This window comes from Puntigrus tetrazona, chromosome 11 (assembly GCF_018831695.1).
Source record: "Puntigrus tetrazona isolate hp1 chromosome 11, ASM1883169v1, whole genome shotgun sequence".
Classification (NCBI taxonomy): domain Eukaryota; kingdom Metazoa; phylum Chordata; class Actinopteri; order Cypriniformes; family Cyprinidae; genus Puntigrus; species Puntigrus tetrazona.
The window spans coordinates 5,684,966-5,711,564 of record NC_056709.1 but is presented as its reverse complement, the minus strand read 5'-3'; the positions used below and the strand labels follow the sequence as shown (position 1 = coordinate 5,711,564).

At 35.4% G+C, this 26,599-nt stretch overlaps 2 protein-coding genes across 5 annotated transcripts; both read right to left on the bottom strand.

Moving 5' to 3' along the window:
* Positions 1 to 856: 856 nt before the first annotated feature.
* On the bottom strand, positions 857 to 3,822 carry si:ch211-222l21.1 (prothymosin alpha). Of its 2 annotated transcripts, none has more exons than XM_043251469.1 (5): positions 3,655 to 3,822; positions 2,384 to 2,476; positions 1,983 to 2,049; positions 1,821 to 1,900; positions 857 to 1,743 (listed from the first exon to the last, which is right to left on the bottom strand). In XM_043251469.1, exons 1-5 carry the CDS (start codon positions 3,703 to 3,705, stop codon positions 1,672 to 1,674), a joined length of 363 nt encoding a protein of 120 aa, XP_043107404.1. In that variant the 5' UTR covers positions 3,706 to 3,822; the 3' UTR covers positions 857 to 1,671. The 2 variants fall into 2 exon arrangements, with proteins under 2 accessions (XP_043107404.1, XP_043107403.1); XM_043251468.1 differs by having other exon boundaries at positions 1,821 to 1,903; positions 3,655 to 3,819.
* A 13,504-nt stretch (positions 3,823 to 17,326) lies between these two features.
* On the bottom strand, positions 17,327 to 25,731 carry LOC122353611 (taste receptor type 1 member 3). Of its 3 annotated transcripts, XM_043251432.1 has the most exons (10): positions 25,444 to 25,731; positions 25,325 to 25,375; positions 25,037 to 25,237; positions 24,658 to 24,958; positions 23,353 to 23,709; positions 21,381 to 21,797; positions 21,080 to 21,283; positions 20,531 to 20,651; positions 18,735 to 19,105; positions 17,327 to 17,894 (listed from the first exon to the last, which is right to left on the bottom strand). In XM_043251432.1, the coding sequence occupies exons 3-10, from the start codon at positions 25,234 to 25,236 to the stop codon at positions 17,328 to 17,330; spliced, it is 2,538 nt and encodes an 845-aa protein (XP_043107367.1). In that variant the 5' UTR covers position 25,237; positions 25,325 to 25,375; positions 25,444 to 25,731; the 3' UTR covers position 17,327. The 3 variants fall into 3 exon arrangements, with proteins under 3 accessions (XP_043107367.1, XP_043107366.1, XP_043107368.1); XM_043251431.1 differs by having other exon boundaries at positions 25,325 to 25,731; XM_043251433.1 differs by having other exon boundaries at positions 25,037 to 25,731.
* Between the last annotated feature and the right edge of the window lie 868 nt (positions 25,732 to 26,599).

Here is a 26,599-nt window from a genome sequence, read left to right as displayed (position 1 = left end):
CAACAGATGCTCTGCAGTGAATGGGTGCCGTCAGAATGAGAGTCCAAACAGCTGATAAAAATACTAAAGGGGTCCGTTTCATTAAACAATTTTACTAAATAAGCTTGGCTTATTGCAGTTAGTCTGACTTATTTGAACCAAATCAACTGGCAGTAAAAAGACTACCTGAACTAAACCTGGTTTAAATGTTTTAAACAAGTTTAACATCTTTTGAAACCAAAAGCTGAATATTTCAAGAAACAGAACCATCATTTAGGCGTTTTAACTATAAGCCATTACTTTAAGTCCACCATACAAATAACTTTCTCCAAAAAAAGTGTCTCCCAGTTGGCCTCTCTGTACTTGATCTGTGCATATTACTCTACTAATCAATGACTTTTTCCACTGGAGAATGAAATATAAAAAGAAGTCTTAAGACTTAAGATTTTAGCCAAAAGACAAAAGTTAAAATTTATTTTACATAAGACATTAATCAATGTACTGGAGTGGTGATTATTTTAGCTTTTCATCAGCCATTTGGACTTACATTTTGACGGCACCCATTCACTACAAATGATTCATTGGTAAGCAAGTGATGTAATGCTGCATTACTCCAAATCTGTTAAAAAAAAACAAAAAAACATCAACTCATCTACATCTCGGATAGCTTGAGGGTCGGCAAAACTTTGAACAATTTTACATTTTTGGGTGAGCACATTCCTTTTACAAGAAGCCATTTTAACTTTTTTACCTAAGTTTGAGCTCAAGGTCAATCCTCTTGCACATACTTGGTGCATGTCCAATCTTGTTTCAAAAAAAAAAAAAAAGTTTTTACAACCCCCAACGCAATGTTAAGAAAAGACCCAAGAGGCACTGGTTTTAAAAAGACAACCGTTTTTTTTTTATTTATAATCCTGAACCAAACTATACAAAGCAGTGGTCAAAAGCAACCAAAACACAATAAAAAAAAAAAAAAGTTTCGCTTGAAGGACTGAAAGAACACCAGTACCAGCATACAGTTCTGTTATAGATTGTTTTTTTTTGTTGTTTTTTTCTCCATTCTGCACTTCCCATATAAAACACAATGATAAAACAAAAACCCCCAAACTGTACATAAGGATAGAAAGATACAATCCTTTTAAATGCATATGGAACAAAAGACCTTCAAGATTTAAAAAGGGGTTAATTAACATGTTAAGAGGGCGGGCGATGTGTTGACTAAGAAACCCCTCTCATTCATATGAGCCATCTGTTATGTTAACTGATCTGCCAAAGCGAGGGATTAACTTCTAGCAGCACAACCAGGTTAAACATTGTCTATTAGCCCCTGCTTAAAACTCATCTTTGGTCTTTAGTGGATCAGAAAAAAAAAATGTCACCCATGAAAATGACAGAACCTTAGGCTTTCAGTTGCTTGAGTGTACATCCGCTGGTCAAATAACAGAGTAGAATGTGTGCTTGTTAAACGCTTGCTAAAATAAACATCGTTTCCTTTGATACAGGGTTCTAATGTTGGTCCTACACCAATAAATAAGGTCTTACAAAAGGGGACAGGGTCATGATGTTATGGGCCTCAGTGCAATAAAAATTTTGTAGCGGCGAAAAGAAGGTCTGTGAAATATACAGGAAAGCACAAACTCTACTAGGTCAACCTGACCATACAGACAGAGCTACTGAAGGGCAGCGAGAGCTTTAGGCTTTGACCTCAGCCTCTGTGGAGTCGCCGTTCTCTTCCGTCTTCTGTTTCTTTGTTTCAACTGCCTCCTGAAAGCAGACGGGCCAGATTAGACGAGGTAAAGATGACGGAAAAGTTGTGAAATGCATCTGAATTCCAAACCCACCTCCTCCTCAGCTGGACGTTTCACAGGCTGCCCGTCTGCCTCTTCTTCAGCACCGTTCTCCTCCTCCTCCTCTGCTTCTCCTGCTGTTAAAATCCAAATGGGTTTGTCAATAACCAGTTTCTGTGCTAGTAAATTATGTAATGGTGACGAAGGCAAGCTCACCCTCCTCATCATCCCCACCCTCTTCGTCTTCGTTGGCTTCCTCTTCCTCGTGTGAAGCACCGTTAGTCTAAAACAGAAAGTACCACGAGTGAAACCGATACCCAATCTGGTGTTACATCACAAGACAATTTGGGGATTTACGAGCAAAGTCGGTGATTAAGCATCATTAAGATCATTTTCAAAGTTTTCGGGAAGGTCAGTTATGTAAAAGCCATGTGCTGAGAAAACGTGCACAGCCTCGAAACTGTCTTCTCAGAAGACACATCTGTGTCAGTCAGTTCGAACCCTAAACAAAGAGCAGCACGATGAAAGAGGGGGAAGGGGCCCTCCAACACCTGCGCGGCGAGTGGGTACTCGGGGACAAAAGCCACAAGGCCTGCTGGGAAATACTCAGCGCTTACTGTTCCATTTCCATTGGCAGGTGCGTCTTCGCTGCCGTTTTCCTTTGCAGCCTCCACTGCCTCCTCAACCACCTCCTTCTTTTCTTTCAAGTCCTGGAACGAAACAGAAATGCATAGGTTATTAAATAAACCCCTTCCGACTACATAAACAAACGCAGCGCGCCAGTATCTGATAGGTAGTAAAGGGGAAAGTTTGTTTTCTTGAGTTTCTTCCCCCCCCACGCACTCAGATCAGCCACAGACCACACACGCCAGCTGGCTGACTGACTGCCTTTTAAAAAACATTGAATGACAACATGAGGGTCCTGAAAACCACCTCAGGTTACACTTTTAAAAACGGTTTTAGAAACTATGCCATCATTTTATTCATTTCCTCATAAATATAGTATGTAGTCGCAGTGGGTCACATTCTAAACGTAATCTCAACTAAGTACGTTCTAAAAATATGAAATTATTTTTAGAAATGGATGCATGTGTTTAACTGGAGCAACTTTTTGAAGGAGGAAAAAAAATTTAATCCGATTTTTTTTGTAGTCGTCGCCTGTGGGTTTTTTTTTTCTCTGAAACCTGCACAATAGATCTATTATAGACACAATCAATTCGAGTTCACGCCTTCGTGAATTAACTCTATTGTTCCGACACACATGCCGAGGTCACTTAAGGTCATTTCGCGACGTCTTGCCCATTGCCCCTTTTATTTCCCGGTAAGAAACGTGCGCGCGCGTGCGCGTTCACGCACCGGGCTGGAAACAAAAGGACGTAGGGCGCGCGCCAAAACAACGTGCTCGAGAGACTGGCGCGAACGATTACAGCACGCGGCGGCGATATTCCCGCCTATTCGAGCGGCAGAGATCAAGAGCCTTGACTTTACACACAGACACACACACACACACTCAAAGAAAGAAAAAAAGTGTGGCAGATGGTTCACCAATTTACACCCCCTGAACCCTCCATTTAACGTTAATAGGATATGATTACATATGGGAATATAATGTCGAATTGTGTCCTCAAAGAGGTTATGGATTTATTTTTTTAATTGAATATCCGTAACGGTTGACTATTTATTCATTCATTTAAAACACGATTCGGCGCAAAATGTGAATAAACGAATTAAAGCTGCTGTTGCTCGAACAAGGTTTTAGTATTTTTTCGTTAAGAATAACATTTATCGCTGACGAAACCTTTCACTGACTGGTCGCTTTTTCTTTATTTAACTAACGTTACTAGGTATATCTAATTTCTTCAAATGCAAATTTTTCATTCAAACTTACCTTTGCGGTGATCTCAGGGGTGGTGGTCGTATCAACAGCGGTATCAGCCATGGTGGTTTATATTGATGTTTCAAAGAAAAAAATGTCCGAGAAAACGTTAGAAGCGGTGGGATGAGGTAGGACACGGTCAGACGTGAGGAGGAAGAGTGAATCAAAATTCACTGAACCTGAGAACTGAAAGATGCGTCTAGAGCAGCGCCAACCTCTGTGACATCTGATTGGTTAGGAGCGTGGTAACGTAAATCCGTTCTTCGATGTTATTGGAGAGGCCGCTGTCAATTGTTTTATGAAGACCCGCCCCTTCACCCGCCCCACTTGTCTTGTTTTATTGGTGGGATATTCAATTTTACCTTTTACCCGGTCTTTTAAAAATGCTGTTATGAGTATCTAAAAGTGGAATGAATATTAGCTATTCTGGTGACTTCAGTATGAATTTCTGTCAACAGAAATGCTTGTTTTGGTGCCTTATATTCTCTCTCTTTGTGGAAAATTGAAGAGATTGCTAATTGAGTGTTTTTGGTTTTAGCAATAATCTAATGAATATGTTAATTTATTAACACAACTTTCTTTACAAACTTAAATATTTGTGTGTTCTTAGTTTCAACTGCAAATTGTTCACTATTTCCCTTTGACCTTTCTTTGACGTCATTTCTTGATAACTGTTATGTGTGGTTGGAACCTGCCTCTGAGTCTGCATAGATGAGTTTAAGCTTCTTTGGGTGCTTTGTTTACAGCCACAGTTTCATTAGCATGTTGTATTCAGAGGCCATTGTGTCCCAGATGGAGACGCACCAGGCAGCTGTTTCATTCATGATGAGAAGTCACACTAAGATGCTAACATATCTATTCCAAACCATCATCAAGCACCTCAGCACAACCAACTGATTTATGGCTTGAAAGATAAGCCATACGATCATTCAGGCTTCTCTGTAAGACTAGCCTACCTGTTGCACAAGGAACTTATTAATGTTCCCTACCTCCCCTTTCGAGGGGTCAAAACCTCCCTCACTTCTAATTCCTCAAAAGAAGTAAGTACTCTAATATTCTTAACTATAAGTTATATTCTTTCTTAGTAAATAAAAGATATGTTTAGTCAAAAATGTCCACAGAGGTGGGACGTTTCCTCAGGATTTTCCTTTTGCGCACACTGAGATAAAGACTCCCCTCCCCATCTGAATCTCATCAGATCTGCCATACCGTGGTAACAAAGCCCACTTGGTGGTCACAGATGGTGTGGGCCTATGGTGTGCTCTGTGAGGGGTCAGCATGTAGTCTTTGTTTTATCAGATGGAGTATTATGCAGTACTAGACCATTGATTTAAACCTCAGCTTTGACTCCTATGTAAATTAGAAGCTGAAAACAGTGATTTGGGGACTAAAGCTTTATTCAGGCTAGTTTTTTTAAGGAGCTGAGGTAAATTTGTGTTTTGCAGATGTACTTTTTTCACTACTTGGGTAAAAACAATTTTTACACAATGTACATGCCTTTCAGATGTATTCTAATGAAATCTAACCATATCCAGAGAGGAATATTACTATTATTACTGCTATTGCTGCTATAACATTTTCTAAATAACGTTACATTTATTTTGAAATTTGGATTGGTAGATCCTGTGAGTGCATTCCTGGTTTACTTTCATTTGTTTAATTCAGGCATTCTGTGTAAAATAATAGTTTGTGGTTCATAAAGGTTCCAAAATGGGGGTTTCCACTTAAAAATAAGCGTTCTTTATTTGCATTTATGGTTCCATGAGGAAACATTAACATCCATGAAACCTCTCCATTACACAAAATATGAATGGTTATTTAAGGTTCTTTAATGCAAAAATCACTATTTAGAATAATTATTTTCAAGCGTGAAGATTTTTGTATCCCCAAAGAAGCTTACAGTTAAACAGTCCTTAAAGGATTTTTTTTTCTTTGTGTAAAAAACATTATTATAATGAAATGGCAGATTTGCTGAAGCAAAGCAATGTTATGAACCCAGCATATTTTTAACAATCAGAAAAAAATAAACATACAAAGTCAACCCCCCCCCAAAAAAACTAGTAACCGCAGATCATAATCTAATCTGCAACAGTAGAAGAAATAACATGAACAGCAGTGCCACTCAAAAATGAATCCCATTAAAACACTCAGTCTTTAGAGTGAGGAGTGAATGTAATTAGTCTCTAAGATGAAAGTGTTATATGTATTCTTAATCTGAGGAGGCTTTAAGAGCTTGTGTTTGGACTGATTTGGAGTTTGGCAGTTTGTCAGAGGGGGTGGAGATGCATCAGATTGACAGAAAATGTATTCAATCTCATGAAGTCCTTGTTTGAGCTTGGACGTAAACTCAGTGGAACACATGCACATAGAGGCTCTTTCATTGGGGAAATGAAGACCATATGTAGAACACACCAAAACAGCCGTCTGCCGCTGGAAGCCCACGATGTGTCTGCCGTACAAATCCAGACAAGTAACAGACTTTTTTTTTTTTTTTGTAAAGAAAACACTTCTTGTCCAAGCATTACTCATTCCCTGCAACTGGAAAATGGGAGCAAGAGGAGAGAATCTTTGTTAGGTCATTTCCTGTAGTTTTTTTCCTTGTAGACCCACAGCCTGCCCACGAGCTAGATTTGTTTCCATGGATACTGGAACAATTCCAACGATTGCCTGCTGGTTTTTAGTGCGCGCTTTGATGAAGGAAAGCCTCGGAATAACCAGAGATGGGAAGAAGAAGAAAATAGCCAACACGTTCCTGTAATCCTCACATCTTCTTTCATGCAGTATGACTAGTTACTTTCTTTCCTTCCTGAGACATCAAAAGGACACAGTTACAAAGTAAACATATTTTTTCCCCTCAAAGTTTAAATAATGATTACGTGAAAATTGTTTCTACACAACATATTTTCAGTGCAACAGCAAATAAAAAAAGAAATAAAATCAAAATCTACACAATTTACTGTCTTAAAGAGACAGATACATTTTTTGTCATCATTTACTTTCTCTTAAGTTTACTCCCAAACCTTTAGTTTCTTTATTCTGTTGAACACAAAGAAGATATTTAAAAAAGTTGGGTAACCAAACAGTTGACAGTAGCCATTTGCTTCCATATTATGGAGGGAAAGAAAACATCAATGTAATTGCAAATAAAAATCTGAAATTAAAGCAAAATAGAACTTGCTCCACCTCTGAAATGACTTGCCATTTCACCTGACATCACAAATTCTTCTTACTTCTCAACCTCTTAGATACCTCCTGACATGACAATACAATTGGTTCCCAATTAAAGGAGACCCATTATGAGGCCCTTTTTAACAATATATAATATAAGTCTCATGTGTCTCCAGAATGTGCCGGTTTAAGCTCAAAATATCCCATAGATAATTTATTATAGAACTATGAAAATGTTGAAATGTATGAAACATGTTGTTTTAATGCAACTCTCTTTAAATGCAAATGAGCTCCTGCTCCCCAAGCCCTTTTTTTCAAAATAGGTCTGATAAAAACATCTGTTTGGTTTATATTATCATATCAAATAATGCTTTTTTTTCAGTTTAAACTTGAAAGCACACACACAGAAAGTGTCTGGCACACGGCAGGTGAGTACTAGGCTAAGTTATCTTTCATGTCTTAATGCACTTAAAGATATTTGATATTTGACAAATGTTGAAAGAAATCGCATGTTTATATTAGATCTGCGTGCCAGCAATGAAATATACAATAAAAACATTAATAAATCCACTGGTCTCTTGTCCCCTCTGAGGCTGGAACGAAACTAAACAGTATTTTACTAAACAGTGCAGCCAGAAATGATAGAAGTTAGCATATTGATTGCTTGAACTTTCCACATGGCATTAGAACCTTGTTGCTTGCTAAAACACAACTTGCAAATTAAGGGGCAGTAATATTATATTAAGATCCCCTTTTCTACGATACAGTGGGAGTGAAATCTGAGTGGCTTGTCACAAGTGTGCAGAGAAAAACAAAACAAAGTTACTGAGTTGTCTGAGTTGACTCAATTAAAACACAGAAAAAGTTAGATTTGTATGAAAATTAAGTTAATAAGTTAATCAAAATTTGTATACTTTTTAAATATAAGATATAAAATGAATGCTAATTGTATATAAAATGGGTTGACAGTAGCATTTTAGTACAGCTGATGCACTACTATATTTAACATTCAAAGTTGCTATTTACAGTTGGCAAATTATCACTTCTTATGGAGCTAGCAATGACATGTTGCGCATAATCAAACTTCAGCTTTCACAGTGACCTCAGATAACCCCATATATATATATATGTACTATAGAGAACTGTCTTCTGTAACTTCCTCTTTGGTCTGTGAGGGAAGTAATTTGCAACTGAACATGAATTTTTTGAGACAAAGAGCTGCAACCTGACCCTTGGAATTTCAGGGCTTTAGGGGAGTCTGAGGAGGAGTTTGTCAATGATCAGGGGTCAGGATTAGGGAAGAAAAGGTCACCATAATTGGAGAAATCAGAGGGAGGGCTTGGTGTTCCAACTGTGTGCTTTTGTCTTGAACAGCGGTAAAAATCAGCCACATGTATACAGAAAAAAGGTGTTTAGAAACTGCTAGTAAATTTCATATTATTATAATGAAAGCAAATGCTGCAAGGGCAGTTTTGTATCTGTTTTTACAAAACAATTTAATTACCTATTTGGTTCAAATGTGTACACTTTAAGTACTAATATGTACCTTTAAGGTACCAAAATGTCCCCCTTTGGTACAAACATGTACCTTTAGAAAAGTCACAGTGAGCCACAGTGACCGCTTTGGGACCATTATTTGTGTAACTGACATTGAAAATTCAATTCAGCCTATTAATGACAATGAACAACATTAATATCCTGCAAAATCTGCACAAATCCATTACAACCAGACACGGTCACATTTAACCTGCACTTTTGTCCCAACAACTTTTATTTGCATCTCTCATTCAGGCTCTGTGTGCACACTGTAAAACTCCAGGGTCAGTCTTTTGTGTCCTCTATCCAAGCACAGACTTTCTAATAGGGGATGATGCTGTGGAATGTGGCCAATTTGGCCCCCGTCCTGAATAGTGACGCTCAATGAGGCATGCTGGGTACTCCAGTAAGTGTGTCCACTGCACTGGCAGTTAACATAACAAAGACTATGAGATGTAGATGAAAGAATTAAAACGTAGTAGTGGAGTTTAAGGAATGTGATTTAAAAAGAAATAGGCTCATAATAGCACAGCTCTCACCAACAACCTACAACATTTGAATCATTCATTAACCATTAATTCATTTGGATTAGGTGCTGCTCAACTGACTAAACGTCTTTTGCTAAACAAGGCTGCATTATTTTATAAACCCCAGTACAAACAGTAATATTGTAAAACACAGCATTTTTAAAAACCCCTTTCAATTTGAATATATTTCATTTATGTAATTTATTCCTGTGATGCAAAGCTGAATTTTCAGCATCATTACTCCAGTGGTTAATGCACAACCCTTTAGAAATCATTGCGCCTCAAGAAACATTTTTATTTCAGAGATTGCACTGAATCTATTAAAAGTGACAGTAAATACAAAATCTGTCTCAAATGAATGTGGTTCTTTTGAACTTTCTACTCGACAAAGAATATCCAAATTTGAATATTAGAATGATATCTGACGGATAATGTGAGACTAGAAGACTAGAGTAATATGCAGAAAATTCAACTTTGCATCACATTCATAAATGACACTTTAAAATAGCAAACAGTTATTTGAAATTGTAATAATATTTCAATACTTTTGACCAGTAGAGTGCATATAAGCAATGATACTGAGCAACACTAATTTCTTACAGTACAGTAACAATCTTAAAGAGGCAACTAACAAGCTGGTGACATACGTTTTACCAGCTACATTACAGCCTACAGTCTTGATTACTTGCTCCTATTTCTAGTGGAAATTTCCATTCTTTCACCACAGGGAGGGTCTTCTAAACAGTTCCCTCCCATAAGCCCTCCTTACCTGTGAATGATCACTTAGATGCGGCTGTGCTTCACCCATATTCAAGAGGATGATCTCATTAACGAAGCCACTCCTTGCTAGAAAGTTTTTCCAACGGTCTTGCAGGTCTTAGCAGGTCTTAGTCAACATGAAGGCGGTCTGAAACCAAATCCTCATGTTCCTACACGTGGACGTCTAATGCATGCTAAACTCCTAATGTTTTACAGTGTCTGTGTGTGTCCCTCAACGTCACTGGATATTTTAACAGTTTAAGAAGTAACCAATCGGGTTTCATTCTCCCGGATCCGTACGATAGCTTTCATTTGCAGCAGATGATAACGCACAAGGGAGTTAAACAAATGACCAATAATCCAGATGGCAAATTAGCATTTCCCTCTATAAGCTGCAGCTGATATTTCTCCCATTGGATTTGATTTGGGATGCATGCAAGTTCAAACATACAATGAGATATTCATAGCAATTCAATTATCTGCGCACTGCAAGATCTGCAAGAAATGTGGTTTTCCAGAGAAGCACTGGCAGATGCAGTGTTGAGCTAATATGAAATGCAACCCACAAAAGCTGCCATGCACACATTAGTTTTACAGGACAAAGAAGTCTTTATACACAGCCAGAGCTGCACAGAAGTTATTACGCAATGAGCAACCATCACATACTACATCAAACACTTTCATCTGTGCCTTATAAAACAGGGCTGCCAGGTTAATAGTATACTAGATTTCCTGAAGAAAACGTGACCAGCGTTTGCCTAAACTCACTAGTCAGGTGTGCCTACTGGTAAAGACTTTGAATAGATAACTTGAAAGTGATGTGATGTTATATGTTCAGTCTTATTATAGTACTATTTATAGTATTTATTCATATTTATATTTTTCATTTTACATTTAGTTATGTAGCAATGTTTTTATATTTTGAAACATTTCTATAGTTTTAGTGCTTTTAATTTAATATTTATTTCAGTTTTTGCAATTGTATTACTTCATTTTAAAACTTATTTCATTTAGTTGTCAAGGCAGCATTTCAGAATTTTTATTTGATTAATTTTTTTTATTTCATTTAGTTTTTTTTTTCATTTTATTTTAAAATCCATACTCTTTTTCATTTATTTGGGCATCGTTGTCATCACTGTTTTTTGAACCACTAGCTGTGAACTCTATTTTTAAGATCATGTTATAAATAGGCCATCTTAAAAATAAATAAATAAATAAAAACAAATAAGTTTCCTGCTATTGCACTCCAAAAAAATGAGACTAAACAAGTATTAGATATTCAGTCCCAAATAAATGTTTCTGATTTGGGTCAGATGAACCTGAAACTGGTGTAATTAAACTGTTTTTTTAACCCTGTAATTCATGACATAAGAGTATATAAACTCAATAGTTTAAACATTAGACAAATAAGTAATAAAAAGTAATAAAACAATTGCATATGCATGTTTGTCTATTATCATATTAAGTTCATCAGGCTTTTATGGCTCATATAATATGACATATTAAGATTTTCAGAAGCTCAAACTGAGAAAAAAATATATACTGATATTTATATGTTCAAACATTAAGATTAAATTTTGCTACTTTGTAATGTAAATCAATATGGTTTGTGTTTATAACAGTAAAATTCCTTAAATAAAATGATAAAAAAAAGTCTAGATATATCTCTATACATCCCAATTAAATGTTTTAATAAGATGATATTTAAATGATCAAACATCTGTAGTTTCTAAACATATAATATAATGCATCTTTGATTAGGATAGAAGAGATAAATTTCACAAAGCTTAATATTCACATTCAATACTCACCTAAAAAATACTAACCAAAAAATCCAATAAACATAATGGATCATAGATAATTCAGTAAAGCTGCTTTAGTTCAGCAAGTGTTCATCATAAAATATTTATTTTGTTTACTTTATGTAAATCAGCAAAGACTTCACAGAGAAGTGCAACAACTTAAGTTGGAAATGTTATTGAAAAAATCATATTAATAAGTCTTTTTATTTGCTAAAATAGGCAGATGACAGAAAGCAGGTATTAGCAGTGCACAGGTTCTTTAGCAGGTTTTTGATCTTGATTTAGGTCAATTTAGATGCCTTACCTTGAATAAAATTTGCATATTAAAATGATAAATTAGATTAAAGGCTGATTGGCCTTCAATGCAAGTTTTTTTCATCACGTTTTAGGAAATCATTCACGTTTTGAGCACAAACATGGATAAGTTACACATCTAAGTTTTTAAAAGTTAGTGTTGGGTTTGCTTAAATCACTACCCTTGCGTGTTTAGTGCCGCATTATTCTGCAAGCAGCGCAAGCAGCTAAAGTTGATGTGATGGTGTTTACGTGTCTGTTTTAGGCCACACTGACCTCAGCCCCTTTGTGAGGCTCCAACAAAGAACCATCTGCAGGGCAAGCCAAGCTGAGACAAGAGACAGAAACATGGAGGACTGACTGACTGGGGGAGGGACGCCGGCTCTAGAAAGATGCAGAAACAGGCACAGAGAAGAACAAAGACAGATGAGAAAGTGAGGAACCGGATCGGTGGGCTTCCTCTGCAGAAATCTGTACTGGAATGAGGTAATTTTGCAGTGAAGGGTAAACCAACTATGGTTTCTCAAACGAGCGCACAGAACCAAAAACCAGCACACAGTCAAGAAAATGGAGGGCTGCTGTAATCTTTCGCAAACATACTTCCTTAACAGGACTGGATGAAAGTAATTAGAGCTCTCGGGGGCTGGGTTCAGTTTAACCATTTCACGACCGATTTCAAAAGAGTGTCCGGCAGATCTAAATCTAAGAAGAATCCACCAATTTTGAGAAGTCGAGAGATATATGGCACTGTTAAAGGTCTAATCAAGAAGAAGTTTGAATGCAGTTACAAGGACATTACCTACTCCAATGAGAAAAGAAACAGCTCAGAACTCTCAAGTATATCTCTAGGTTCATGTCTCAAGATGAAGAACTATCTTTCATATACAAGGAGATTTGTTTTGATATTGCATTCTATAATTCATTCCCATTTTTATCAATAGTGATGGTTTAATAAAAGCTTTACAGTGAAAATAATTCTAAAGGCCAAGAATAAACTATAAAGAAAACAACAGAGGAATCAGTATAATACCATTGATTAAACAGAATATAATTCTATTATTAAAGTAATCTTCCTATTGTTAAGAAAAATGAATATATATATATATATATATATATATATATATATATATATATATATATATATATATATATATATATATATATATATATATATATATATATATATATATATATATATATATATATATATATATATATATATATATATATATATATACACTGTTAAAATGATTAAAAAAGATTTTAAAAATAAGATTAATTTTCTTAAAGCAGTAAATGGACAAATATTTTATAAATACAGATTTTATAAAAAAAAAAAAAAAAAAAAAATATATATATATATATATATATATATATATATATATATATATATATATATATATATATATATATATATATCTGGTAACCTTTTACAATAATGTTTAATTTAAGTAATTTAAGTAAATTAGTAATCTTTGTTAATCTTTGTTCATTCCATTGTTTATTACATTATTAAAATCAAACGTCATTTAATAATTATTATAATTATTTAACGGACCTGAGATGACATGGACTAACAAATGAACAGGAAAAGTATTTTTATTAACTAATGTTATCAAAGATGAATAAAAACTGTAGCAATGTTTTACTTAATATTTGTTAATATTAGTCTTTGCAATAAATATAATTAATAAATAAAAGCAAAGTGTTACCTATATAACATGTGACACCTATGTTACACCCCCCCCATTGGAATTATTATTCAAATGTGCTTGAACTGGGTTTTAGCTCACTCTCTCACAGTATGCATGTTAATGTATTTTCTGAACACAATCATAACACATAAACGCACCGCTGTACATCTTTGAATCATAACACAGCTAGACACTTAAACAATAGCAGCCCATAAACTATCAAGCAAGTCAGTGCAAATATTTTATATTATTTACTATAGATTAACAGATACAAGCATTAGTGATGAATAGCCCTGCAAAATGACAAACAGGTGCAGATGGATCACCTAGCAACAGCAGCCCTTCTTCTCGCCTGTGACTGTTACCACCATCTAGTGGCACCGTGCAGTGATGTGATTGATAGTGAATTCATGGCATATTCACAGCTAAACAAATATTAAACCTCTTCCCTTGGAACGTGTTAAACCATTCAATGTATTTTCCCAAACAACAGGAAGTATTTCTTATGAGATCATGCAAATAAATCTAAAAACAATGCATGCATTTAGTGACAGATGTACACGATTCTATGGCTTTTTAAAAATATGATATAAATGGCTTTTTCATGTTTTTAAAACGGTGTCCTTTGCATTAGCATGGTATCTATATGTGTAAAATGTGTCATTTCATTTTGATTATATTTACTCTACTTACTCACATTAGCATTCTGTTCACGCTGTACTGCCTAAAAATTACATTAGGGTGCATGTAATGTTTTATCAGTCACATTAATATCTGATTTGAAATCAGAACTGGGTGCAGAAGCAAAAACTCAAGTCTCATTCAAAAACAAACAAAGCTCCTGATTGGTCAGGTCAACATAAGATCTCAGGTTGCCTAACAACGCAATCAGAATCGGGGGAGGGCCTCTGGGAACACATTTTGTGGATGGAAGAAAATACTTGGAAATTGGCCAAGAAAAATAAACAAGGAGAGAGAGAGTGAGAGAGAGAGAGAGACCTAATAAAGGTGTAAAAAAAAGTACAGTGCATTATCAGTCATAAGATCTGACGGCAAAGAACGCAGCCTTCAGGAACAAACCACAAGGAAGTCACCTACAACAGCACCCTTATAGTGTAACTTTCAGTAAAATATATAGACACAGTTGTTGTTTTATTTCGGTTTTTTGTTCGTTTGTCCAAAAATAATTTGGAAATGTACATGTGAATTGATTTTTCTTGGGCCAGTTAACAAATGTTATAGCAAACACCATTCAAAACAAAACAAAACAAAACAAAACAAAACAAAACAAAAAAACAAAACAAAACAAAACAAAACAAAACAAAACAAAACAAAACAAAACCTAAACCTAGCTGTAGTGTTTGGTAGAATAACACATGCAGAGGATATGAAGAACCTATAGAAAAAAAAATTTACTTAGATGTAAACTTAACTTACTTAAGTTTACATCTAACAATTTATATCATGCAATTCTGAGAAAAATTGAATTGTGAGTTCAGTGGCGGAAATAGGCTTCCACAAGAACCAAATGCAGCCAGATGTGGATGAAAAGTGTTTGATAAGAGAGTCTAAGTGACCGAACAGGATGTGTTTTTAAGGGCTGGAGAGTGTGCTGTCAAAATCAACAGGATATGGGCTGGTTTGGGTGCTGAAGATAACGGTGGATGAACATGTCTGTCTTGTTTGTGTGCAGCCTTTTAAATCCTGATGAAAGTGCACATAATTTGAAAGCCAATAAGTCAATAAGACAAAAATAAATTCACTGTCAGCTAAAAATAATCACATAAGAACACGGACACTACCACAAATTTGAACAATTAATATTTGTAAATTTAAATACTAAAACTAAAGGAGTTACAGCCATGCTTGCATTTGAATGGATTCGGAACGTTCCAATTATTAACAAAACATACAGAAAGACAGAGAGGAAGGAACCTAATGCATAATGGGAAGAAAAACAGCAGAGGAGAACCAGATAAGACGTAGTGATAGTAAATAGCCAAGTTCTAGCAGTCACTATTTTTCTTTGTGTCAACGTGATTTCTGATTGGCTATTTTTTTGCAGAGTGGGCGGTCCTTGTAAGTGGGTGAGAGTGAGTCTTCGCCAGTATGAGGAAATGAGCTTCGGCTGTGATAAAAAAAAAAGGGGGGAGCGTTGCCATGGTAACCTGGTGGGCCGTGCGCACAAAACATTTTGCAGCAAATGGAGGGGGTTAAAAAGGGGTCGAATTTCAAAGCATCTAAACTTCCATCTTGACTTGCGTCTGATGCTTTATCTGTGCGCGTTTTCTTTCACAGAATGCGTATTCGAAGCAGCTCTGCTTTCAAAAGAGACGCAAATCCTTCAAGGGTTAAGATTTTTTTTTTATCCTTTTATCGGATTATTGCAATAAACAAAATACCTAGTAGAGACTGAGCACAGAAGCGAATAAGCATTGATAAAATAATAAACAGGAATCAAAATTAGGCCTGTGTGATAATCAGTTCGTCCTAAAATGAATGATTACATTAAATATAAGCAATTAAAACAAGCAGGCTATTCTTTGATTCTGTTTTTCAATGGCATTCTGTTTAAACGAAGTAGCCTACTTAAACAGGTACTTACATTTGTGTCTTCACGTCTCATTGTGTCTTCACCAGAAATGGTTGTATCATTTGTGACCATGCTGCATTGTGGAATGTTTTTTAGGATTATAAACTTTACCAACTGTTGTCTCAAACAGCAACGTTTATACTTCATCAGCAATATGACATGACCTCTATTGCTGAAATCACGCACAAGTGGTCCAGGTATAGTAACACAGTCTCCAAACAGATTCGCTAAAGTCATTTGATGTTCGATAAAAACACAATATTTCTACATTTCCGTTTTGCCAGACTTTTTATATATATTAGTTTTTTTTAATTGCTGTGACTCTGAAGCACCGCTGTCCTTAATAGAAAAAAAGAAAGAATGAATAATGGGTAACCCGTATAAAATAAATAACCCCTAAAAAAAGGGTGGTACTGAAACGAACTGATATTTGATATTAGCCTCTATGAAAAGAATCGTGGGAATTCCAGTGTGACTAGTACAAGTCGCTAACATAGCTAAATGCTGCCCTCTTCTGTTTGTTGTGGGGAAATATTTACAAAATCAAATTCTGTCATTTACTCGCTCATTTTTAGTCGTCATACATCTTTAATGGGCTAAGGTTGAGTAAATTAACAGGCTATCCTTAATGAATACAACACTGGGCTAACAACAGACATTTTTGAATTATGAATAATATACAAAACACAAGTAACAAACAACAAACTACACAGTTACCAAGTTTGTGAAACAAAACGTTAAAATAATAAATAAACTTTACAATAACCTGTCTAGTAGACTTGGCAAAACTCCATATGCAGAATTATGGACTGGTTTTGTTAAGTTAGATAGAAAATAGGAGGTACATTATCATTATGCAACTAATATGAAATAATATCCCTGCTGTAATCATAATAATATTAATAAATAAAAATATTCAAAATAATTTTTAATTGTTTTAATTTTTAAAAATTGATGGTTTGTAACGTTAGAAATGTTTTTTTAGTGGAAACCATTTGAATTTCTATGACGGGTTCTATTTTATTTTTTCAGTAGGGATTGTCTAAATAAGAAAAACATTTATTATGAAGTGTCAAACATTTAACATTTGATTAATTGAGACGGTGGAATATAATTATTTAATATAGGAGTCATAACTGTATTTAATAGTTCATATAAAAAACAATATAATGGTTGACTAATATAATAATTGTATTATTTCTTTTATTAACATCTGACATTGTATTGTATGAAATAAATATATATATATATATATATATATATATATATATATATATATATATATATATATATTATAATTTAGCAGTTGTTTCTAGCTTTCTTCAACTGGTGCTGGTGGGACCCCTTCTAAAAATGTACGGAAGTGATCATCTGTGTTAAGTTCAGGGTGTTTAACTAAGAGTTGGCATTTAGGGAAAAAATAGGTTGCTACCAACCCCATATTACTAAGCAAACTGACTCCTACTTGAGCAATAGACTTTTCTTTATCGTTTAGACTTGTGTAGATGGGGATGAACATCACCCACATTACACAGTAACTCAGGGTGGAAATGGTGATGTCTCTGGCCAGGTTGTATTGTCCAGGAGGCTTGAGAGCCATGAATGTGGCCATGAATGACACCAGTGCCAGCATAACATTAAAACCAAGCATCAAGCCGAAGTTTAACATGGGCTCCACTGGACAACGCAAAAAGGTTTTCACATAGGTCACCTCCAAACTGGCCACGTATTGGGTCAGAGAAGGAGCCTCTTGGGCGTACCAACCACACAGTCCCGCTTGGAGCCCGCAACATCCCAGAATCACAAACAAGCTTCCCCGTCCTCGTATGTGCTCCAGGTGATCCGAAGACTTTTCAGGGAATTCTGTGATGCACACAATCTGGTAAATAAAAGATGACAGTGAATATAATTATTTAATAAAAAAATATGGTAAAATTTTATTTGACTGTCTCTTAACTAATTAGCATGTTGTTAATTAGCATGCATTTTTACTATTATCCATTTATTAGTACAAAATAAGCACATATTAATGCCTTATTAAAAATGACCTTATTCCATATCCTTAGTCCTACCCAATGCCTAAACTTAACAACTACCTTAATAACTATAAAAAAGTAGAAAATTAGGAATTTACTGAGGGAGAGGTCATAGTTAATAGTGAATAAGCGTTCCTTATTCTAAATATTATATTTACCAAATCCATTTAAATCCATATAGAAGGTTTAAGGTCAAAATTACAATTTCAGTGCAGCTTCAAAGGGCTTTAAACGATACCAGATGAAAATAGGGTCCTATTTAGCGAAATGATTGGTCATTAAAAAAAGAATAGAGCAAGGCGAGCATTTGTGTGCGTAGTTTTTTTTTTACTGATCGTTTCGCTAGACCCTTAGCATCTGCTACCATCTGGTACATTTGCACTGAAAACTGAAATATAAAAATGCACTATATGGATTTAAATCCTGGAATGTTTTTATCAAAAACTTTAATTTCTATTCGACTGAAGAATAAAAAAATACACAAACATTTTGGATGACATGGGGGTTAGTAAATTATTATTATTTTTTTTTTAATTTGAAAGTGAACTTTAATCTACTCTCCTGTCTCTTTTGTTTGTCTGACAGCATAGAGGATTTTACTGGTATGATCGGTCAGATTGCCTGTCAGTCACAGCGATGGGTCAAACGCACTTCACTTTTATAATATTTGAATGTAGGATCACCTGAAGCGAAATGGTAAGAATGACTGAAAGTGCCACGGTGGGGAAAAAGGCGTTTAGTGGCTCTTGCAGACGGCACACAATGTCTCCTGGCTGACCCAGGAACAGCACCAGACTAATACACTCCCCCGCTAGGCTCAGGAGCATAAGGCCGGTCAGGGGTCCACCTGCAGTTTTCACCAGTGGAGTTCCTCTGTGCGTGAAGAACAGAGCTCCTACCCATACATGTGATACTAGCACCAAAATTCCTCCTAAAATGAGTCCGACTGACTCATAGTTGCTCCAGTCCAGGTAGGTATAGATTGGATAGACACAGCTTGTGCTTCGTAGGGTGGACCACTGGCCAGAAGGACATAATTTACACTGGATGTCGTCTTTCAATAAAAAGAGGAGGCAAGAAGGGTTAGTCAACATCAAACCAAAAAACTTTTAAATGCATACATTTCTGTTCCCTACAGTGCCATGAGCAAACATTATATTAGTAGCTACTTTTTTTAAAGTAATTAGTTACATTACAATATTATTGTCTCTGAATTGTAATGCGCTACACTACTTTTACAATACTTTTGAGTTACTTTCATTAAAATAACTACAGATGTATGACTAGCCTAAATAGCTAAAAATTTATTGCAGCTGTTTATTATAAATGTTTATTATAAATCTAGTATAAGATTTAAATATATTTTGTATGTTTTAAATAGGCCTGTTAAGGGATTTTTAATGCAATGTGCTGATTCATTACTAAAGTTAATATCAAAATAACAAATAATTAACATGCACCTCAATTTACAATGAAGTTATTATTAAAGATAATAAAAAACCCCCACTGAATCGACATTAAAAAAAGGACCTTTAGAAATAAATATTTTAATTTAACATACAAAAATGCAAATATATTGTAAAATATCAAATTATATATAAAACATTAGGTGGTGGCAAATCGCTGTCTTAATAAGGTCTAAATGTATTATTCAGTCAATCATGGATTGGATAATATTGATTTGATGGATTCCTTCCATTTTTGTCCTTCTACCAGCCAGTGATAATCCTGAAACAAAACAGGCAGTGTTTAAAGTAAAGCATCTTTTTTATTTGCGTCTGACAGACAGAACTGCGCTTATATTTTAGCATTGCTGATGAGGTTAGGCTGTTTTAGCAAATGATTTGCTTTGTGAATTCTGTTCAACAGCGTTAATTTGAAGAGAGTAGCCTAGACGTTCTTACCCGACTGAATCAATCTGCAGGAGCATCTCAATAAGGTAGAATTTTGTGTAAAAGTTCATTTATTTCAGTAATTCAGCTCAAATTATTCTATTAAATAAATTCAAAGACTGAAGTAGTTTACGGTTTTGGTTCTTTTAATTGTGATGATTTTGGCTCACAATTTTACCAAAGCTCACCAATTCACGATCTCATCGAATTAGAATACTGCATAAGACCAATCAAAAAAACATTTTTAGTGAATTGTTGACCTTCTGGAAAGAATGTTCATTTACTGTAATTTACTGTAAAATGTACTGTTTTTAATTTACTGTCCATTTACTCAATACTTAATAGGGGCTCCTTTTGCTTTAATTATTGCCTAAATTTGGTGTGGCATGGAGGTGAACCGTTTGGTATGGAAGCCCAGGTTTCTTTGACAGTGGCCTTCAGCTCATCTGCATTCTTGTTTCCTCTGGACAATACCCCATAAATTTGCTATGGGGTTCATATCTGATGAATGATGTTGCATGAAGCCATTATGGTCAGAGTCAATATTTAGGATTGTTTAGAATGACTTGGCTGGTGTAATCGCACACCTGAGCTATTCAGGAACGTTCCCTCCTTGCAGTCGATGCAGTCGAAACAGCAAGAGTGGAAACCTTTAACTCTGCGCACTTGTCCTATCCCACAGTCTGAGGAGCAAGTGGACATTGGCACCTGTTACAAAGACCATTTGTCAAGAGGTGCTTGCACTTGGATGCGCCAGTCAAGTTTGGACACAGCTATTTATTATTAGTATTTCATATATTTTAACTGATTTTAAACCATTTTAATTCATGATGTTTTGAAGAATGTGGTTAACCAAACCCTTGACTTCCATAGAAAAAAAAAATACTATCAAAGTAGCGGCCATCAACTACTTTGTTAAAATCTCATTTGTGTTCACCAGGAGGATTTCATACAGGTTTAAAATGGCTTGAGGGTAAATGATGTAAATGATGTCAGAATGAAATTCTTTGGGAGAGCTATCCCTTCTTTTTAAGGCTTATTAAAAAACTGTGTCAAAACTTATGGCTGGTAGTAAAACAAGGGATTCAAATGAAAATACAAACATTTCGAATGCAAATAATGTTAATACTCCATACCTTTCTGTTTTTTGTGTGCCATGTTATGTTGTTTTTATTAATTGTGAGGTTATCATAAAAGTATCCAATTACGTCGAAGCGCACGGTGGTGTCATTAAAGTTCCATTGCATAATATCGTAGCCAAAACTCGGATTACCCTCTTTATCAAACTTAATATTCACCCCTTCAAGATCTACAGAAACTTTCTGGAGACTCTTTAGCAGCTGTAAAAAAGGATCATATATTGTTATATTAGCACACTATTAACCCTGTAGGATGAAACAAGCACATTTACAGAAATAATTGCTTGCGTGTGGTTACCTGCCATGGATAAACATTGTCAATCTTGGGATTCAGAGCACAGCGAGTGTCATTGCATCCGAGCAAGTCATGCAGGGCATGTGCCACACAGTAGACTGCAGTATACACGCTGAAAGCTGACCGCTGCACGAGTTTTATCTCTACCATGCTCACGTTGGCTTGGCTTAAATAGCTGCATCTTGTGCAAGGGTTGTCCAGAGGAGAGATTCCTGTATCAGGCTGCTGGGGGACTTGCATGTCTTCCATTTTGGTGAAGAGCTCACGGATGTAAGGAGTAAAAAGTTCAAGAGGTCTGGTGATGTCCGCGAACGCCAGCACTGTTCCTATCGAATTGATCCCAGGCAGGGTGGATACAACATCGTTCAGAGCCCATGCTGTGCTTGCCACCCAAACGCCTGTCATGTTTCGTTTGATTACCTGATCAGGAAGTGATCAAAAAAGAATTTAGAATCACCAAAACCTGCATCATTTATCATGAATAAAAAAGCAGGCAATGAAAAACAATGGTACATTAATTATCTATTAATATTTTCCCACTTATGTTATCAGTTAAGGTTTTTGATCTTTAAATCTGCTTCCACTTTGGTGCTTTTCAATTTACCAATTGGTAAGCCCCTCCCCTCGAACTCAGACAGTAGTTTAGTATAAATTGCATAGGGACCAGCACTCAGAATAATCCCTTTTCACAGTGACATCAGCTAACTTCCACTTTCCCGCAAAGAAGAGTATTTGCACTTCTCTTATTCCAGAGGCCTCTCGGGAAAATTTGGGAAAAGTTTTAAATACAGTATTTTCTTTTTAGCCATTAGTTAAGACTAATAACGTTAATGTACTACTTACAGTAAGATTTATTTGCGATTTTTTTTCTGCATCTGTGCATTTGTGTATTATTATTAATGTGATTGATTGTAATTTATTTTCTCTATATGCAATGTGATCTTTAAAAAAAGCTTTGACGTGTTTTATATTTACTCACATCTGCTTCTGTAAGCAGGAAAAGCTTTTATGTAAACTTAATTTTAATATAGACTATTTAATATTTATTTCTGAATTACTCTGTTCTAAAAGAAAATTATTGATATTTTAATGGTACAAGCTTATTCCTGAATTACTAAATAAAGCAGGACACAAATTACTAAATGAAAAGGCTTACTAGCAGGACACGAATTGTAAAATTATGGTTGATCCAATTATGTCACATGGATTATTTGTTTGTCTGAATTTGAATGTTTCTTCTTAGTTTTTTCTTACCAGTTATGTTAATTAGGGTAGTATGTTACATGTAATGTTGTTAAATTAATGTTTTTTGCATATTTCATTTTAAATCTCACCATGGTGGTGTTTAGTGCTTGTGTGAATGACACTGAGCACTTCTATATATGTTCATATTTAAAAGCAGCTTGTGATGAGCTTTGGTTGATCATGATTTTCTCATCACCTGCTTTTGGTGGTTATCAGTGTATTTCAAAGTACAAAACAAATTTCAGTACTTTAATAGGTTGGTATATTAACATTATATCAGTTAATGAAATAACAGTATTTAACTGTAAATTTATCTTAAAACTGTTAAACCTAAAATGCTGTTGCTGTATTTTTTTTTTTTTTTTTTACAGTGTAGATAAGCAATGAGTCTTTAGTTTTTCTTAAAAGTTGTTATGGTCTCAAATTGGTCCAACAAAGAGGAAAATAAATTGTTAGCAGAAGTTGTTATTGGGCATCATATATTTGGCACATTTTGCAACATCTAATTAAACCATTTTTTTTATTTTGAAATGAAATGTAGTGACCCATACTTCATTTAACCCATCCAAAGGGCACACACACAGCAGTGAACACACACCCAGAGCACCTTGATCAAAAGTTCAGTTTCAGTTTTAAGTCTATAGCATAATTTTATAGTATTGCAGACTATTACTTCAAAGGATAAAATAATTGCATCATAGTATGACCCATAAAGACGCAAACTGTTCACCTCTGTGAAGAAGTCTCTGGCTGGCTTGGGGAGAGAGAAGACCACCACCACTCCCACTTTGGCATCCACAATACGATTGATAATCTCTTTCACTGCTTGCTCAGGATCACTGTATACAGGAATCAAACCCTGATATGCCACGCAGATGGACTCATCATTGGCCATACTGGAGAACTGCTGTTGACCCTTCTGTCCGTATTCATCATCACTGCCTACTACTGACACCCAGTTCCAGCCAAACTCTTTCAGAAGCTGCACCATGGCTGCTACCTGCCAGCGATCACTAGGGACTGTGCGCATAAAGGACGGGAAGGTCTCTTTATCGCTGAACATGTCACTGGTGGCACCATAGCTAATCTAAAAATGCACAATTAGACATAAATTTAAAAACAGGAGGAACATCGCAGATTAAAAGCTGGAATATACTACATGATTTTTGCCCTGATTTTCCACCAATTTACTGGAGAAGGTAATGCATGTTGCCAAAAGTCATAGCCGACAGACAGATTTCATCGAAAATTGTTTAATGTACGATGGTCACAGATTCAGATTTTTTTGCCAAAAAAATTTTTGTGCTGATTTTAGAATACTTTTTTTCATTTGGTGCATGTTGTACAGTGCTTAAAGAACTGTTCAGTTATTAAATAGTCATGTAGTCTTATTCCAGCCTTAATAGTCCTTGCACACTGAGTTCGAAATGTTCTAATACATTTTTTTGTATTTGTCAACCTTTCCTATTAATTGATATGCTTGATATGAATGCTTAAATGCAAAAAATAAACTAGATTTTTGGAGGCAGGGTGTAAACATGATTGACACAATGTGAGGTCGTATTTATTTCTTAACGTGTGAAGATTTTGCATGAGAATTTCCAACTCAGATATATCAGACCAATCATTTATATTATTGCATATATTTGCAAAAAATATTTCAGTAAAATATAAAAACAAACCTTAATTTTTAAAAGGTGTTTTCCTTACGATTTCAAAACTAGGCCACAATTTATTTTAGGTGGCCTTAAATATATGTACCTGCATCAAAAAGTAAGTAAAGTACTTATAGTTATCATATTGCATTGCAAAACACTTTTGGGGTTTGGTGGTATGGACTAAGTTTAAGGGTGGGTTAAGGTGTAAGAGATAGGTCAACAGTGTAATTATAAATGTATATAAATACAAATACCACATGATTCGTTTTAATGCAGGTACACAGTAGTTAAGGCCATGTAATATAAAGTGAGACCCAAAAATTTATCAGGGAAAATGTAGCATCCTTCAGATCTAACACTTTTAAATGTTAACTCACCAGTGGCATCAAGAAAAACCCGATCAGCTTGCCAACAACTGGGACCAGCTCTGAGTTGTTTGGTCCTATGATAGCTATAACACGAGTCTTGTAGTCAGTGTAGTTACAGGTGACATCCAGTTCTTCTGTTGATTCCTTTGTGAGAAGCTGGAGGACGGGCCTCATGACAACTGCTGGTTGCATGCAGGTGTCATAACTCTCAAATCCAAGCGTGATTCCAGGGAGAAGATTCTCTTTCGAGTTGATCTCATCCAAAGAGAACTTCATTGCCAATGCGAGGGACAAACCATATGTGCTAATGCTGCCACAACAGAAGAATAAAAATGATTTTAGCAACAAAGCATTTTCAGATTTTGAAGACTTCTTTTCAAGATTTTACCTGTTGCACTCAAGATCGTCAGGCTTCACCCGCTTGCTCAGATCACTGGTCAGGTCGTTAATGGGGAAAAGTCCTCCTATCATAACATCTCCAGGCGATTTAAAGAGATCAGTTGAGATATTTTTGAACCATGATGGATTCGTGCTCAATCCAGACCCAAGAATGCCACAGAGCACCAGAAGTGTCCACTCCTTATCCATCCTGAAGGGCGAACATTCCAGGAAGCGTAAAGAAGCACATCACTATATCATAGAAATTAATAAATGAAAGTGAAATAGCTGGACTGACCTCAGTCGAAGTATTGCTTATTCTCTTCTTGTTTTGATGTGCTGTGATTGCCTGAGTGGAGAGTGATTATGATGGTTTGTCGGTCAACCAACAACACGTAAATGAGAGAAACGCCCTACCTCATGCTTTTGTGATCAACTTTCATGCGCTTTGCATGTAAAAAAAAAGGGTCTACATCAAGTTTCATTCAGGCTTCACATGGAAATGTTCTGGTCAATCCTCTACATTCAAGCACACTGAGTAAAAGCTCTCCTTCAGTCTGCTATTGCTGTTTTGTTAGTTGTTGTTCTATATAACTATTAAAGCACTGGGTATAAAGTTATTCTTTGGTACATAACACACAGAAGAGTCAAAGTATTTTGTAATGTTCTTAAACAGGTGTGATTTCTTAGTCACATTATTTTGTGTCAAACTGCGACAGAACACAAGCACAGAAAATAGGTCTGCTTCAAAATATTTGTCTGGAGTGTCGAACAAACAACGGAAATAAGGCAGCTTGCACAATGCATGCGTACAGAAGTTGTGGGAATTTCCATAGTTTTTGTTTGTGGCTTTGATTCAGAAAGCTTCACGATGGATGCTGGCCCATGAACGATAAATTAAACATTACAAGACGTCATCATGGACCTTTGGCACAAATATGCACAACAAGAGCAAAATAAGTATTTATGTAAGTTTTCAAATGATTTATTGTAATAATGACTTATGTATTTATTATACAACTTATTTCTAAACAACTCTCAGAGATGCAGAATTGATTTTGTAACCTAAGACCTATTAGGATGTTCTTCCGATTCCATTTGCAAGTTACGTAAGTCACATACATACTCTGCTTAATACTGTATATATGTGCCTAATGGATTTGCATGAATGTAACATCAGATGTATAATGTCAAAACTGTTGGTCAAAAATTTGCATGAAATTTTGACTGCTGTTAAAATAAATTCCAGCCACAGCCACATGTTTACAAGCGCTTTGCATACATTTGGAGTAAGACTTGTAGCCTTTCCCTCTTACATTTTCATTGGTCATAATTTTTGTTTATGTGTTTTTTGTTAATCTAACTCAGATTATTATTAAATTCAGACAATGAACAGACTGATTATTTTATGCACCATTTAAATACATGATCAGTACATTATAAAGAACAAAAATAATAGGTTTTAACTGCAGCTTGATATGACGTTTTAAAACCTTTTGGGTGCATTATTATGCTGATTTATTCTGGCAACCTTAATCGTAACTCTTATGTCAGTAACCAGCAGAGGGCAAAA